Below are 16,076 nucleotides of genomic sequence, written 5' to 3'. Positions count from 1 at the left end.
TTCAGCAGGCCTGAGTGCTCGTCATGTTAATGTGTGCCGATAAAAACAAATGGTGTGTGTGTGTCTGTGTGTGTGTTTGTGTGCGCACGGGTAGATAGGAAGGATGGAGAGATACAGGGTGAGATCTAGAATAAGAGCTGGTATTTTTAGCTCACTTATTTTTCTCCCTTGGTGCAATCTGTTCCCTGCAGCTTCAGCAGTAGGAAGGACGTGCTCCACTCCTCCCTGCTTCTTCTCCCCTTCACTGCTGCATCCTTTTACATCTGTACATTTGTTTCGGAAGCCGATTATAATCAGACTCAATATGACCACCTGCACCAGCCTATTCATGCTATTCGTGTTCGTCATATATGAAGCACTGGCTGCAGAGAAGCCTAGCGTGTGTAAAACTTATTAAAACTGGCTGCACAAATTAGAAGACCGAAAAATGTGGTGTTTGAAGGGGTTGTTTGGTGTTCGGGTGGGGCAGAATTCTTTGCTTTTATGATATTTGGCAGGGAAATATGTTGCACTTAAGAAAGTCTTCTCAGGCCTGTAATGTAAATACGTATAGATATATATATATATATATATATATACATGTATTTATTTGTAGACAGTCAAGCCAAAAGTTTTTTCTTATATTACTTTCTAGAATTCTTTTTTTTTTCCACAAATGACCCTAAATTTATACCCAAATAGATCAAATTATTAAGACCACCCATCCAACTTCAGCTCATTCAACTCTAAAGTGGTGTATTTGGACCCTTGCATATTAGAACCAAATCATTTGACAGCACAGGTTGACAAGTTTGTATTGTTATCGATGTGTGGCCTTTCTCTGTCCCCCGCCCCGTCCTTTGGTTCCCTGCCATCTCTTGCGTGTGTGTGTGGTCTTAGTCTATTGGCCCACCAGCCACCGTGCGGTCACTCAGGAGGTTCAGAGTACGTCTGTCTCCTGGACGATCACTTCTGACTGTCATAACACATCATCACACCTGCTGCTGAACATGCCTGCGTCTGTGTCTTGTGTGTTTGTGTGTGTCTTGGACAGATGGATGATGTATTATGTAAAACAAAGTGATCCTAGTAATGGCCTGTTCAGCCCCCACCATCCTCAACAGCAGCACTGTCACCAAAACACACACACATGCGCAGGCTCCATAGACAGCCTTGCTGTAATCGAACTCTGGAGAGGCTCAGCATTAACCACCTCTGTAACTCACCCAGGGGAGAGATGGAGGGTGAGTGAAAGAGTAACTAGGACAGCAGCGCGGCGTGAAGGAGTGTGTGGGAGTGAGAGTGGAGGTGGTTCTCTTGTCTTAAGGTTATCCTCAGAAAGCATTCATGTAAGTGGGGCGATGCAGAGAGGAAGGCTTGGTGGAATATGCTGTCCTTCGTTTCAGTGCCCACACATGAATGTATAAATAGCAGACACATGCACATATGTGTGTATAGACCTCTGGTAGGTGTGGGGTGTCGAGAGGAAGCAGGAGGGAGGAAAAGGAAGATGAGAGGCCATTGAATGATTAAACGTCTGGAGCAGCGTGATGAAAACGTAAAAGGAAAAAAAACCCGCTCAGATTCAAAGCTACATGTAATGACGGAGTTATCAAATAATAATAATATCAAATAATCAACATAGTTAATAATTACTCCCCCCCCAGATGACTTCAGAGATCAATATATACGATACTTGATCCTTTTCACCTCTTTTACAGCCTCGGGAACCAATGACAATGAAGAGCGAGCGTTTCGAGAGAGGATCGGCCCTCGCCGACGACAGGGTGCTGTCCGAAGACGTGTCCACCAGGTCAACGGACACAAGTTCATGGCCACCTACCTGCGCCAACCGACCTACTGCTCACACTGCAGAGATTTCATATGGTAGGTAAAACAAACACAAACCGTCAGGTTGATTCTTCTTGGAAACTTTTGTTTAATTAGTTTCCTTGCTTCTGATTGGATATCTACTGTAATGATATACCAGTTAAAGCAGCCAGCAATGAAATTTTGACGACTAATGATAATAAAAAACAAAAAAACAAATGCGTGTGAACCACTGACTTCTGTGTGTGTGTGTGTGCGTGTGTGTGTGTGTGTGTGTGTGATCTAGGGGCGTGCTGGGGAAGCAGGGATACCAGTGTCAGGGTGAGTACTTTTCTATGGCCACGTCCAATTTCTCAGGTGACATCGCACTGCATTCATTACTTAAACATGAGAACACAAGAGGGATTACATCTCACTGACTGACAGCTGTGATTTGGACAGAAGACCCTCACTAACAATATTCAGTATAAACGTTCTACAGTGATATATGAGCAAATGTAAGAGTTACCATGGAAACACATCTTTCATCGTCATCAATGATCATTATGCTCTGCTTTCAGTGTGTACGTGTGTCGTCCATAAACGCTGTCATGAGCTCATCATCACCAAGTGTGCTGGAATGAAAAAACAGGAGGACACACCGGAGGAGGTACACACCCACACACACACACACACACACACACACACACACACACAGATACACACACCTGTGTTCCACTCGGTCCATTTGTAACATTGGTGATTGTGGGGCTCTGCAGGTGGGCTCCCAGCGCTTCAGTGTTAACATTCCCCATAAGTTCAGCATCCACAACTACAAGGTGCTCACCTTCTGTGACCACTGTGGTTCCCTGCTGTGGGGTCTGCTGAGGCAGGGTCTGCAGTGCAAAGGTGAGTCAACACACAGGCCTTAGATTCATTCGATTTAAATGCCTAACGCACACACACACACACAAGAAAGAAAACCCCTCATGTTCAATAAATTTCAATTGAACTAACACCATGTTGGTGCTTATTAATAACTACCAACACCACGTCTGTCTTTGCCAAAGATTTTTCTTTTTTTTTACTGCTACTTGTCTGTTCCAGAGCAGGAAAACTCGGTAACAGGAAATGTGTTAACGCACGTACAGAGAACATTTATGGGATTTAATGCCAGGAGTCAAAGAGCACATTTTTATAAATATTTTAACCAAGTACAGGAATATGAGCTAACAGTTCTTTAAAACTTTTTTAAATTGTTATTTTGGCACCAGCGGAGAGCTTTAAATACCAAAATAAGGTAATTGACACAATACTCTAATCAGATTTGGTAAAGGAAGGCTACATGCTAAACAGAGGTCATACCCTGTGACCACCTCCGGTGTTAGGGAGGCATGATAAACCCCATCTGTAGAAAAGCTCCCTCTGAACCCTGTTGTGTGTTCTTGCTCTTTGCCAGTGTGCAAGATGAACGTGCACAGACGTTGTGAGACAAATGTAGCTCCCAACTGTGGCGTGGACGCTCGAGGAATTGCTAAGGTCCTGTCTGACCTGGGGGTCACACCTGACAAGATCTCAAACACTGCACAACGCAGGAGGAAGGTAAAATCTTTCGAGTTCAATTTTTGCTGATGCTACCCCACGTGCCAATGTGTTCATTTTAAAAATAGAAAAATGTGTGGTGTTAACGTCCAATAAGATCCTGTAGAGTTTTCTTCTCCAGGTTTGATGCTCTGCAAATTTAGTTGAAGTAGGATTCAGTTCATTCATAACTGAAACATTCTTAAACACCAACATCACCATTAGGTGGTGCTAAATTCCCAGCAGTGTGTCTTGAAGGTGACTGATGAATGGCCACGTTGTCTCTCTGCAGTTGACTCCAGGGCAGGACCCTCCTCAGTCTCCTCCTGAGCTCTCTCAGAGTGAGGAGAACAGCTTCAGTCAGCCGGCGGTCCCCACCTCCCCCTCGCAGCAGGGTAACACTCACCACAACTCACACGCCCTCAAGATTTGACACAGACACACAAACATCTCAGACCCTTTGAGAGTCAGATTTTTATTTTTAACCATTTTACACTATGTCACACTAAATGTTCAGCTCGTTGTCCACAAAACAACATATTGCCACTGTCTTCTTACCTACCGTGGGCTCAGGACGTTTATAACAGCAACAGGATTGCAAAAAGCCTATTCTTCTGTATTTAAGACATTTGTTTTGCTTGTTTTTTTGGTAAAAAGCATAGAGAGCAGGAAAGGCTCAGAACTTATGTATAGAACAGTCAGACGAAGCATGAATTACCCGCAGTAAAAATGTATCCTTCACCACCCACCAGCATTTGTTAGTTAGTCATCATGCTCTCACACTTCACAGACCAAAAGTTTACTTTCTCTGCATGGAAGGAATCCCAATTTTCTTTTGAGCCAGGCTTTGAGGATAACACCATTACTGCAATTTCATTTAAAGATAGAATTAGATCAAGTGTTCAACCTCTGCTGAAACCTGTTTCTCAACAGACATTTTTGAATTTCATGCCAAGCAGTGACAGGAAAAAGGATAGTCAGATCTGTTTTCACTGCTGTCTGATCTGCTCTTCCGCTGACACCCACAGACTTGGCAGAGTTGGATCGCCTGCAGGACGTGCTGTCGCTCGACCAGCAGGGGGCCCAAAACTCCTCCTCCTCCTCATCTTCCTCCTCCTCTTCATCTTCAGCCTCCTCCACCACCTCCTCTTCCTCCACGTCCTCCTCGTCTGCAAGCAGGGAGAATGGGCAGAATCAGAGGAGGACGCTGAAGGACTTCAACTTCATCAAGGTTCTCGGCAAAGGCAGCTTCGGCAAGGTGCGGTGCCGGCTTTTATCTGCTGCTTGCTCACACAAAAATTTCTCCTGATGCGCTGCTCAGAACTTTTCTTTGTCCATGAATCAGATGGAAATGTCAGGGACTCGAGGAGAAGAGATATGTTGATATTTTACTGTACAAACTATTTCACAAAGACAAGTGCCACAACTGCCTTTTAAATGAAGTGTTTTAAATTAACCTCATATTAATTATTATAGTTAGTTTAACCTCACCTGTGAGTACACAACAACTGGTTGTAAAAAAAAAAAATCTCATCTGATCAACGACTTCTCCTCCTTCATACTTTAATTTCCTTCTCCATCACCACTTTTTCTTCCTTCCTGTCAGGTGATGCTGGCAGAGCTGAAAGGCACAGAGGAAGTTTACGCTGTCAAAGTTTTGAAGAAAGACGTCATCCTGCAGGATGATGACGTCGACTGTACCATGACTGAGAAGCGGATCCTGGCCCTCGCCCGCCGACACCCCTACCTCACCCAGCTCTACTGCTGCTTCCAGACCCGGGTTAGGACAGAACACAGTTTCTGACCTGTTATCCCACAGGTATCTGTGTTCTCTGTCTTACAGCCTCGTCTCCTTCTCTTTCTCCAGGATCGCTTGTTCTTTGTGATGGAGTATGTGAATGGAGGAGACTTGATGTTCCAGATTCAGAGGTCCAGGAAGTTCGATGAGCCTCGCTCCCGTTTCTATGCTGCTGAAGTCACCTCGGCCCTTATGTTCCTGCACCGTAATGGCGTCATCTACAGGTAAAAAGCTGCAGCCCCATAAAAAAAAAAAAAAAAAGAAAAAACCACAGGGCTGGGTGTATTTAAGTGAGATAATATTTACTGTTCAATGGTTACTGTTTATACCTACATTGATATTCTAAATCACTGGTTCACCAACGTTTTCTACTCTGTACCACCTGAGAAAACATGGAGCTCTCTGAGTACCACCATGATGACCAACATTAGCATATAGCAGCGTAGGCCTTCACTGTTAGCTTCCACCACAGGAGAGATGTTTAGAAATGCTTAGAAAGATGTTTATGTTTAAATGTTGTATTAATTGTGCATGGGATGTTTCAGATTTATTCCGTTGAAAATGTGGATGTGAAAATGTGAATTTTCCCCGAGTACCACTAGAGAGCGCTCGCGTACTACTGGCGGTACACGTACAACAGTTTGAGAACCACTGGTTTAAATTATTGAGAAAAATGACGTGAATGTAAAGGACTCAAAGGCCATGAGGACATACCCAGTGGGCTCACCTAGACGTACCAAACCAGAAGGTGTAGGACACAATTTTAATTGCGTTACATGGGGATTCTAATTAGCTTTTTCACACATAGCTTGATCACTTGCTGCTAGGATGACTGCTGTGGAAACCAGATGGTGATGATTGTCTCTCCCTCTCTCTCTTTCTCGCTCTCTTTATCTCACGTCACGTCTCTCTCGCTCAGGGATCTGAAGCTTGATAATATCCTGTTGGACGCTGAGGGACACTGCAAGCTGGCAGATTTTGGCATGTGCAAAGAGGGCATAATTAACGGGGTGACCACTACCACCTTCTGTGGAACACCTGACTATATCGCACCAGAGGTGAGATGAGCACGAAGGTCACGACTTAGTCTGAGGCGGTACTGGGGAAAAAAAAAAAAAAAATTCAGATATTCAGATTTTCCTGATTCTTTTTAAAATGATGTTTACACTCCAGTCTGTTTTCACATTCAGACTGCTCTGTGTTGTCTTCACTTATAATATTAGGCACACTTTTTAAGACATACAGCTTTAAGGCATAATTAAAGCAGTGGAATTATCAACAGCGTTCTGTTGAAGAGTGTTTTTTTAAGTGTTTCACATTTTCTCTTTCTCTGACTCTTAAGCAGGATTTGATTAAAGTAATTTTTAGTTGATGCTCAGATTAAAAAACAAAACCATGTCCTTTGTGTTCATCTTTATTACGCCATTGAACGCTCAGATACTGCAGGAGCTGGAGTACGGTGCCTCAGTGGACTGGTGGGCTCTCGGGGTGCTGATGTATGAGATGATGGCAGGACAGCCTCCGTTTGAGGCAGATAATGAAGATGACTTGTTCGAGTCCATCCTCCACGACGACGTTCTGTACCCCGTGTGGCTCAGCAAAGAGGCTGTTTCAATCCTGCGTGCGGTACGTGCCGTCTCCACACAGACACAGCACGTTGAACGTTTTCTCTATTTGATTATCCGACTGTTTGGTCGCTATTAACTTGTCTTCAAGAGTGAATCTGGTCGTTCTTATCAGCGTGCTGCCTAAAGTCATTCAGGGATCAGTCAGAATTGTGTAATTCCATATTTTTCATTTTGACAAATTAAAAAAACACCCATCGTCCATTCACTGCGTAGTCACACGGCACTAGCTATCACACTCCATATGTTAGTGCTGAATTAGCTTTTTTCTTTGATTACCATTATTTCTCTGGTGCAGAGATTATGAATCTGCATGACAAAAGCAAAGTCCATCGACGACGCAGAGAAATGAACCTGACACATCCTTCTCTGCCGAGCTGTTTCATCATCCTGCCTTCATGTTGTTATCGTTCAGCCATTAAAGCCTCAGCTCTGTCATTAGCGTACCATTAACCCTAATGTTTTTTGCTCAGCTCTTTCTGTCCTCATCGGTTTATGCACAAAACCTCATCCTGAAGCTGCTTTGTTAAAAGGATTGAGAAGAAATAAGAGAGTGGTCTTTTTCTGTTTCTTTTTCTGTGCAGTTCATGACTAAGAATCCGGCCAAGCGTCTGGGCTGTGTGGTGAGCCAGGGCTGTGAGGAGGCCATCAAGACCCATCCGTTCTTCAGAGAGATCGACTGGGTTCTGCTGGAGCAGAGAAAAGTCAAACCGCCCTTTAAACCCCGTATTGTAAGACATACACCAATTTTACTGCATTATTTTAACAACCATATTTTCCAGGCTTTTCAATAAAACCACAACTGCATTTATCATAAGTAAGTGTCGCCCCCTAGAGCACAGACGATGTAAATTAATTGACATGAAAAGTAATTTTGTAGCATTTTCAGCCAGCGTTTTCACAATCTGCTTTGACCTTCTCCACACCTTAACAGTTACAATAATTGGTCCAACCACTGGGCTGGGGACCAGTTCTGGATCATTTGGTACTGGGCTGAATGGAAAGAATAAAAACATTTTATTTTGAATTTTAATTTATCCTTCAAAGTCTAAAATGTAAAATATGAAATAATAATTTAATATGCATTAAATAAATAATGATTCAATTCAATGAATCTATTCCATTTACAGACATTTATGGTCTTGTATTTAAACTAGCATTGATTGAATATTATCTAATACTCACTTGACCAAGTAACGTGTAAACCAGGACAAAAGTATAATCACATTATGGGCCTGCATACAATGTTAAAGGTAAAATGTTTGAAAAATAGTAGTACACCCCAGTGACCTGAAGAGATCGCTGTGGTCTTACCACATTTTTTTTTCACTTTTTTTTCTCATTCTCGCTTTCACTGTGTGTGTGTGTGTGTGTGTGTGTGTCCTCTGCAGAAAACAAAGCGAGATGTGAATAACTTCGACCAGGACTTCACTAAGGAGGACCCGGTGCTGACGCCGACAGAGGAGGCCATCATCCGACAGATTAACCAGGAGGAGTTCAAGGACTTCTCCTACTGTGCTCCTGAGGAGACACAGACCTAACACACATACACACACGAAAGCAACAGCACACACACCTGCACACACGCTGACAGTCATACACTCGTAGAGCCATGAATCCCTTTAGAAAACGGACACACAAACACAGACACACTCCTTTACTTTGAAGCTATTTGTCGTTGTTACTTTTGGACTATTATTTACTGCATTGTGTTGTTGTTGTTGTTGCGTGGGTTTGTTATGAATATGACTATGACTATGAATATGAACACATGCGTCTGCACATTCCCATGTGCACACTTTTAGCACAGAATCTAACACACACACACACACACACACACACACATACTCTGTACAATCCTCAGATTTTACCTGTTCTCTGAAGCCTTCGGGCTAATTCTCAGACAACCACACACACACAGAGATACACACACACACACACACTGCTCCCCTGTGCAGCGCCTATACACACGTGGACTGTGGTGCTGCTGCAGAGGTGTACTTGTATATAGCCTGTGTTGAGTGGCTGTATTGTGATGTATTGTCTATTAGTTAAGGAGAGTGCTGGCGCATGGACAAGCACCTGTGTTATTACTGTCCTTAATGTGGACCAGTTAGGGCCAAACACCCTTTGTGCAATACCCCGACTATCTATATATTTTAATGTTTTTTCGTTTGTTCACGTGTTGAATTTTTGTCCCTTTTGTTTGTTTTTTTTTTCTTAAAAAAAAGTATTTTTATTTGTGTTGGTTTGTGTGTGCGGAATGACTGTTGTGCGACTGTTGTGCGATCTTGCTGTCCTCACGTCCTCCTCTCTTCTGTGTACAAAGTGAATGTCGAGCTTATAAGATACAGGCTATTGAACTAATTATGTGGAGCAGAGTGTTACAGGTGTAGCAGTGCGAGAGCCTGCTTTTTCTTCAACCAGTGCATCCATCTGCTCGCCCCTCCTGCTGGCCAGAATGTGCCAGCTGTGGGCCTTTTTTTTTTTTTTCTTCTTCTTCTTCAGCCTGTGAATGTACATTTTTCTCTGTGTGAATGCATGACTTTACTTCTCCTGATGGAGTGTGAATTATTGTCTTCAGCATTTCTGTTTCTATAGTTACCGTCAGTATTTCCACCCCTCCTCCTCCTCCCTCGCCTCAAAAGCACCGATTCCCCTTTCTCCACCTGCAGCAGCTGTATCACTGACTTTAGCTTTTTTCAAGAATGGCTTTACTTTCTTATTGCTCTCTCTATCTCTCCTTTTTATTATTATTATTATTATTATTATTATTATTATTATTATTATTATTATTGTAAAGTGTATCTGGAGGAAACCTTTGTGTATTATACTATAACTATACTATTCTAGGTCTGTTACAGCCAGGTGAAAAGAAATGTGGAGAACCAGCAGAATTACCTCTTATCTTAAACACACACACACAGATCACCACATACAGACTCCGTTACTTCTTCACACACACACACACACACAGTAGGACGGTTGCTGCGTGTACTGTACAGTGGTCTGAAGGCAGGCTGGTTGCTCTGTGTGCAGTAGAGTCTGTGTGTAGTGAAGCTTTAATCACCCAGAGGTAGGGCTGTTTCTGCTCACACTTCTTTATCTTACTCTGTGCCAAAATGTAGTGCAACAGCCAGGCTAGTCCTGCTTGGTCTGATTCCAATAAAACACTGAGCTGTCTACAGCAGTCACAGATGCCTCTGTGTCTTCTTATCAACCTGTCACTGTTGCATAAACGGGCAAAGACAAATTATAATAATACTTTTCAGACCAACTAAGTGATATCGGACGTTCTTCCGAGGCTCTGGTCGTTTGGTCTTCTGTCCTTCCAACTCTCAAGCTGCTCTGACTTTCACTGTCTTCTGTCGTGGATGCTGGTCTTCAGTTAGCTTTGTGAACAAAAAAAGGACCCTGAAGCTTCTCTTTCTCAAAGTTCTCAGTTTCTGTGCCTAAAGATTGTACCTTCATCTACAGATCTTGTTCCTTATATATTTCACTGTGAAAAGTTGTAAAAATACTGGTGTTTCTGTCTTCAGAGTAAAATACCGTAATCTGAGTCATCAGAAACGTTGTGTTAGACACATCTTGTTGTACATAAAACCACTTGGGGAATTCTCTAGAAAAAAAAAACTTTTACTCCTACCTTTTCTCTCAGCTGTACAGTTCTAAAGTTTGCTTTGTGTCTGTTGCTGCCTCTGCTGCTGACAGAGAGGTCTGTGAGATGTGTTAGAGTCAGAGTGAGAGGAGAAAGAAGAAGCTGAGATGGGAGGGTGGAAAGGAGCAAGAAGAAGGAGGGTGATGAGCTTCCTGGTCGTCTGAACTATCGTTGTGCTGAGCTGACGAGGCCTGTAGCTGATGCTCATGCAGGAGGGGAGACACTGGCTGATGCAGTCATCTGTGCTATCCGCTCTGCTGACATTTGGCACGACATTTATTCCGCCGTTGGTGAGGTGTAGAGAGTGGAGTGATCTCATGCTGCTGTGTGAAGTCCTGCTGCCTCCATCTTCACTTCATCTGAGTCGCTCTTAATTATGACACTGAGTACAGACACCTGTTGGACACCATGACAGCAGACAAGGAGAAGAGAAGGTACGTTTGTTCGGCAGCTTGATTTAGAAGGGCTTGAATATGATACATGGATAACATTTAGAAAATGTTATTCCATAAAAAAAGTTAATATCAAAATTCTGTTTTTTTTTAATAAATAGTCATTCTACTGGGAGAAATTTAACTACATGAAAAAATAAATATATAAATTGACTTTAATCTCTCAAATTTGCAATAACGTTGAAGACAAAGGTCAGTAAAATATCCATGCCACCCGAATCATTGATTGTGAAATCACTATTATATTTTAGATCATGAAAACTTCCTCTTTTTCACCTTATTTCAATTAAAAATGTCCTTTTCCTGTTGACCCCAAATGTTTTTCTTTGAACAGATAAGTACTTAAATCACTAAGATCTACGTACTCAACTGTAGTATCATCATTATATACCACTTACATGTGAAGAGATATAACCTTTTTTAACAGCCTAAAAGAAAAAATCACACGTCAAACACCAAAGCGTGTGCTTTTAGCCATGACCCTCAGTAGAACAATAGTTCTCAAATTAAGATGGAATAGGGGAAATGGTTATTGATCGTTAAAATGTCATTTTACTGTAGCTTAAATGTCTCTGACACTGCTCTTGGTCCTTTACCGTTCGACTTCTGCAGAGCGATCAGCCGGGAGGCAGCCAAAAAGAGACGACGAGTGGAGTCTGATGTGTTTGGAAATTTGTCCCAGCTCCTGCCGGTCCAGCCCTCTGTCCAAAAGAGTCTGGACAAGCCGTCCATCATTCGCCTCACACTCAGTTACATACGTATGCACACACTGTTGAAAGGTAAGTTATCTTTAAATACTGTACATGCCGTTAAAATGACAAATGAATTGATGAATTGACACAATATGAATTTAATGTAATCTTTTATCTCTATACAGTATACTATGTTATATATATTAATATATAACCTCCACTCAAGTGTTGTTTTTTAAAATTGTTATGTTTTTGCAATGTTTTTATTGTACTTTTAATGAATTTTTTTTTTCCTCTGGAAAACACAGATAGAAATGTAGAGAACGGCCACACGCTCCCACCGTTCGCTGGATTGTCGGATGGTGGGGAAGAACAGCGAAGCAGCAGTGATGGAGGATGTGGTGATGTGGAGCCTGCACAGACAGAGGAACTGAAAACTGTGGAGGAGACAGATATGATTCTGAGCGTTCTGGAGGGATTCCTCATGGTCCTGACAGCACATGGAGACATCATCTATCTTTCTGACAACGTCAGCAAATACATGGGCTTGTCACAGGTACAGACACTCACGTGTTTCTCCACAGATACCAAAAAAAAAAAAACGTAGGTCTGTACATTAGTGTGACACTTTCACAGCTACAGCATTGCTTTAAAAAACACTGAACTGTATGCTTTGATTTCTATAAAGTTCTGTTAGAATGAATAACATTAAAACTACTAATCATCTCAACGTGGAACAAATAAAGAATATACTTAAGTGAGAATTGTAACATTTTAGTGCACACCTGAGGTCCTCGTCCTCCACCTTTAAAAAAGCCACAAAGCTGGTGGATCCATTCACACCTACAGTACGATGACCGTTATGATACTGGAGTGCAGTCAGCACAGACTGACAGTTGAATGTACTGGCTTTTTCCACTGCATACCAAAAGTGAAAACCCAGTCTTGGTTGAGAAGTTGAACTAGGCTTCAAACACTGAGCAACTGAATCACTAGATTTGAAGAACTATTACCAGGACACAGACACCACGGACAGTGTCAGTGGCTTCAGGAATAGTTTTTAGTTTGTTTTAACATAGTGATAATTCTATTCTAAAACACGATGTTCCTCCATCAACCGTTTACCATGGTGGAAGTGTCAACAGAGTAGCTGAAGTATACTGAAGGTCTGAGGATCACCTCAGTTCAGAGTGTCTGTAGTGTATGAACTGCTGTACATGACCTGGTGATGGACTGATCAACTGACACACGGACGCGCACACTGTGTTTTTTCTTCTCAGACTGAGTTGATGGGACACAATATCTTTGACTTTACTCACCCCTGTGACCACGAAGAAATCAGAAACAATCTACGCCAAATGCCAGGTGTGTGTGTGTGTGTGTCTAGAAGTGTGTGACCGTATTTCCTGGCTTCCTTTTTTTTTTTTATACAAAAGTTACAGATCTGATGTCACGTGTCTGTTTTTCTAGGGGACGTCTGGTGTGGTGAGAAAAGAGACTTTGTCATGAGAATTAAAAGTGCTTTGACTAACAGAGGTAGAAATAGCAACCTGAAATCAGCCATGTGGAAGGTGAGAGACAAAGACTTGTGAAGACCACAAAGCATCACAAGAGTCTCTCAAGGCTTTTATTTCTTTTTTTCTTTTTTTAAGTATGACGTGTGGAATGGTGTGCTTTCAGGTTCTGCACTGTCAGGGTCGGCTGAATGGTTGTGCAGCTCCCTCTTCAGTTCCCTGGTTGTTGCTAACCTGCCAGCCTCTGCCTCTGTCACACACACTCCTCAGCTCACACACCTTCACCAGTCAGCACAGCATGGATATGAGGTTCACATACTGTGACCACAGGTGATTCACATTAAAACACTCTCACATGTACTGCACTTGTATGGAAGGTTTCCTTTAGTGGCTTATAATGAAACACAGGTGGCGATTTTGTACACTCATGAGCCGGATGTGGCCCGTTTGGCATTTTAATCCGGCCCGTCAAACTTGTCCATTATACTATTCATTTCTATTATCATTATACATCTGACTTTTGCCTGCAATACCAACATTTCCCCAATAGCCGTAGAAAAGGCTAAAAGCATTTAAGCCTTTAGGCATGACTTTTAACTGTCATTTATCTTATGTTACACAAACACTCCATCTAACTGCTCCTGGGCCGGCCCCCGTGTCAAATTTTAGAACCTATCAAAGTCAAAAAGTTTGCCCAGGCCTGCATTAGACGAAGGAAACATTAAGAAAGAGTCCTTTTTGTGTTTTTGCAGGGTGACAGTGCTGTTAGGTTACACCTCTGCAGAGTTGCAGGGTCGTTCCATCTACGACCTCTGTCACACGCTGGACACAAACTCTTTGAGCCAAAACCATCTGAACTGTAAGTAACAAACACAAACACACATCTGAAAAACATGGCCCTGACTCTGATCCTGACCCTGGTCCTGTCCCCTAAACCGAGTCCTGCAAATTAGTTTTCTCACAGTATACAAGTCAAAATCATCCTCACACTCACTGACAGACCAGTATTAACCAGTTTTCCCTCTGTCTGCAGTGTGCTGGAAGAGTCAGTCTGTCAGCAGTCAGTACAGGTTGTTGGTCAGAGGTGGAGGTTACGTCTGGGTGGAGACTCACAGTGCTGTCATCCCCACCATCCACCCCTCCAGGTCCAGACACAGAGGCTCTCATCAGCCCCTCTGCATCCTCTGTGTGACCTATGTTCTCAGGTGTGTGTGCGTGTGTGTGTGTGTGTGTGTACTAGTTCTGCTTTCCTTTACATGATTATCTGCTGGTTTTTCACCGTTCTGTTGTTACATAGTAAATATAAAAAGGAACAAGTATACAGTATACATGGGTTTAATTCTGCATTATTGTGTCTTACAGTGGGGTAGAGGAGCCGTCCCTGCAGCTCTCTGTGGACCAGACTTTCAAAAGACGTTTTAGCTGAAAAAGTTAGTAATATTCTGAGGATTCCTTGGGCAGCGAATGGAGAAACTGTTCTACCTCCATCACAAAATCCTTGTGATATTTAAAAAAAAAATATTTTGAAATTTAGAATATCTTACACCTGGAAATATTCAATAAAATAAAAGATTATGTCAAGAGATATTCCAAATAGTCCATTTAATCAAAAACTATAAAATAAAATTCCGTTTAGTCTGTTGTGCTGTCAGATTTGTTTAATTATTTACAATTGGTAACACGCCACTCACTTAATCCTTCTGTTTTGATTTATTACAGTGTAATCTAATTGTTGTTTTGTGACATTGTACAGTAGCACCGCAACTCTTGTGTTCCTAAAATAAATCTGAGAACTCAAACTGTAGACTCGGCCAAACAGACAGTTGACATGGTGAAAAATGAAACAAGTTGGTGGTTTGACTTTTTCCTGACTGATCTGGATCTGACCTTACTTCCTTTGAGGTTTCCGTCTGGGCCACCTGACACGTGGAGTTGACATCCTACTGTGGGTCACAAACATTATTCAATTTGCTGATGAGACGTAAGCAGACACAAGTTGAAGCCACAGCTTCCTGAAAAGGCAGCAGAGTGCAAAATTCTCATGAGAACTTTCTCAACTTTTTACCTCTTGCCATCTGAACTAACACACGCACGTACACACACACACACACACACTCACACTGAGGCCTTTCCTCGCTCTTTGTCCTAGCCATAACCATCTGCAAAACATATGCTTCTATGACCCTAGTCCTAACCCCTAAATACAATGAACTCCAACCCCAGAATACATATTCTTATAGTCTTCAAAACTATTGTTTTATTAATGTCATGCACCAATGATAAGGATAGAAATGTTGAGATATTGCTTACCTTATTGCTAACAATAACAAACATTATAGGCATTGAGGCAGTGATTACGGCAAAGGGATTCCCAACCAAGTACTGAAGATTGACATGTCGTTTTGAAAATACCATATTTTGATTGATTTGATGTGATCCTAATTTCTTTCTTTTTTTCTGCAAAAACTGAGAAGTAAATAGTGATTTCTCCACAGTATTCTAATTTTTTGAGTTCCTGTTTCCGTGGGTTTCACGAGCTAGAAGCCCAAATTATGTAAAAATAAACAACTAAATACTTGAAATTGTTTAAATTGTGGGCCCTGAATCTATAATCTATGAAAGTTTAACTTTTTGAATGGAATTCTGAAAATAAATAAACTTTTCCATGATATTCTATTTTTTTTGGATATGGTCTGTATATATGTGTATATATATATATTTACAGGTCTGAGTTAAATACGAGTACTGTACTATGCTTTATCCTGTGACTTTGCTGCATGAAGAACTTGCGCCATCTAGTGTTGAAGCTGAGTTCTAAATTCACCTGCTGCAGTGGTGCGTCCTAGCCAGCAGAGCTATGGCTGTGAAAGTAATTCAATTAATTTTTTTAAAGCACACGTTTGCTTTTTAAATGTTGAGTTAACTCAGGATGTGTGGACATGAGGAATGTTTTATTATAGAATCCACC

At 41.9% G+C, this 16,076-nt stretch overlaps 2 protein-coding genes across 2 annotated transcripts in view; both read left to right on the top strand.

Annotated features, from left to right (window-relative positions):
- The window catches only part of prkcea (protein kinase C, epsilon a), a 21,914-nt gene extending 11,932 nt beyond the window's left edge, over positions 1–9,982 (top strand). Inside the window, exons 3-15 of the mRNA XM_008313935.3 lie at positions 1,701–1,866; positions 2,096–2,130; positions 2,370–2,458; positions 2,568–2,697; positions 3,248–3,390; positions 3,662–3,764; positions 4,398–4,627; positions 4,976–5,149; positions 5,237–5,391; positions 6,087–6,225; positions 6,605–6,793; positions 7,377–7,523; positions 8,184–9,982. Coding sequence (XP_008312157.1) covers positions 1,701–1,866; positions 2,096–2,130; positions 2,370–2,458; positions 2,568–2,697; positions 3,248–3,390; positions 3,662–3,764; positions 4,398–4,627; positions 4,976–5,149; positions 5,237–5,391; positions 6,087–6,225; positions 6,605–6,793; positions 7,377–7,523; positions 8,184–8,333 — 1,850 coding nt within the window. The 3' untranslated portion in view covers positions 8,334–9,982. The remainder of the gene's footprint in view (positions 1–1,700; positions 1,867–2,095; positions 2,131–2,369; positions 2,459–2,567; positions 2,698–3,247; positions 3,391–3,661; positions 3,765–4,397; positions 4,628–4,975; positions 5,150–5,236; positions 5,392–6,086; positions 6,226–6,604; positions 6,794–7,376; positions 7,524–8,183) is intronic.
- A 150-nt stretch (positions 9,983–10,132) lies between these two features.
- Positions 10,133–15,755, top strand: epas1a (endothelial PAS domain protein 1a). Its single transcript, XM_017034110.2, has 9 exons — positions 10,133–10,884; positions 11,515–11,681; positions 11,903–12,150; positions 12,875–12,959; positions 13,065–13,165; positions 13,275–13,438; positions 13,861–13,967; positions 14,142–14,313; positions 14,471–15,755. The coding sequence occupies exons 1-9, from the start codon at positions 10,859–10,861 to the stop codon at positions 14,532–14,534; spliced, it is 1,134 nt and encodes a 377-aa protein (XP_016889599.1). The 5' UTR covers positions 10,133–10,858; the 3' UTR covers positions 14,535–15,755.
- The last annotated feature ends 321 nt before the right edge of the window (positions 15,756–16,076 follow it).

The sequence above is a fragment of the Cynoglossus semilaevis genome, chromosome 8, assembly GCF_000523025.1.
Source record: "Cynoglossus semilaevis isolate Cse_v1.0 chromosome 8, Cse_v1.0, whole genome shotgun sequence".
Taxonomy (NCBI): Eukaryota; Metazoa; Chordata; class Actinopteri; order Pleuronectiformes; family Cynoglossidae; genus Cynoglossus; species Cynoglossus semilaevis.
The sequence above is the reverse complement of the archived record's forward strand: the minus strand, read 5'-3'. Positions and strand labels throughout refer to the sequence as shown.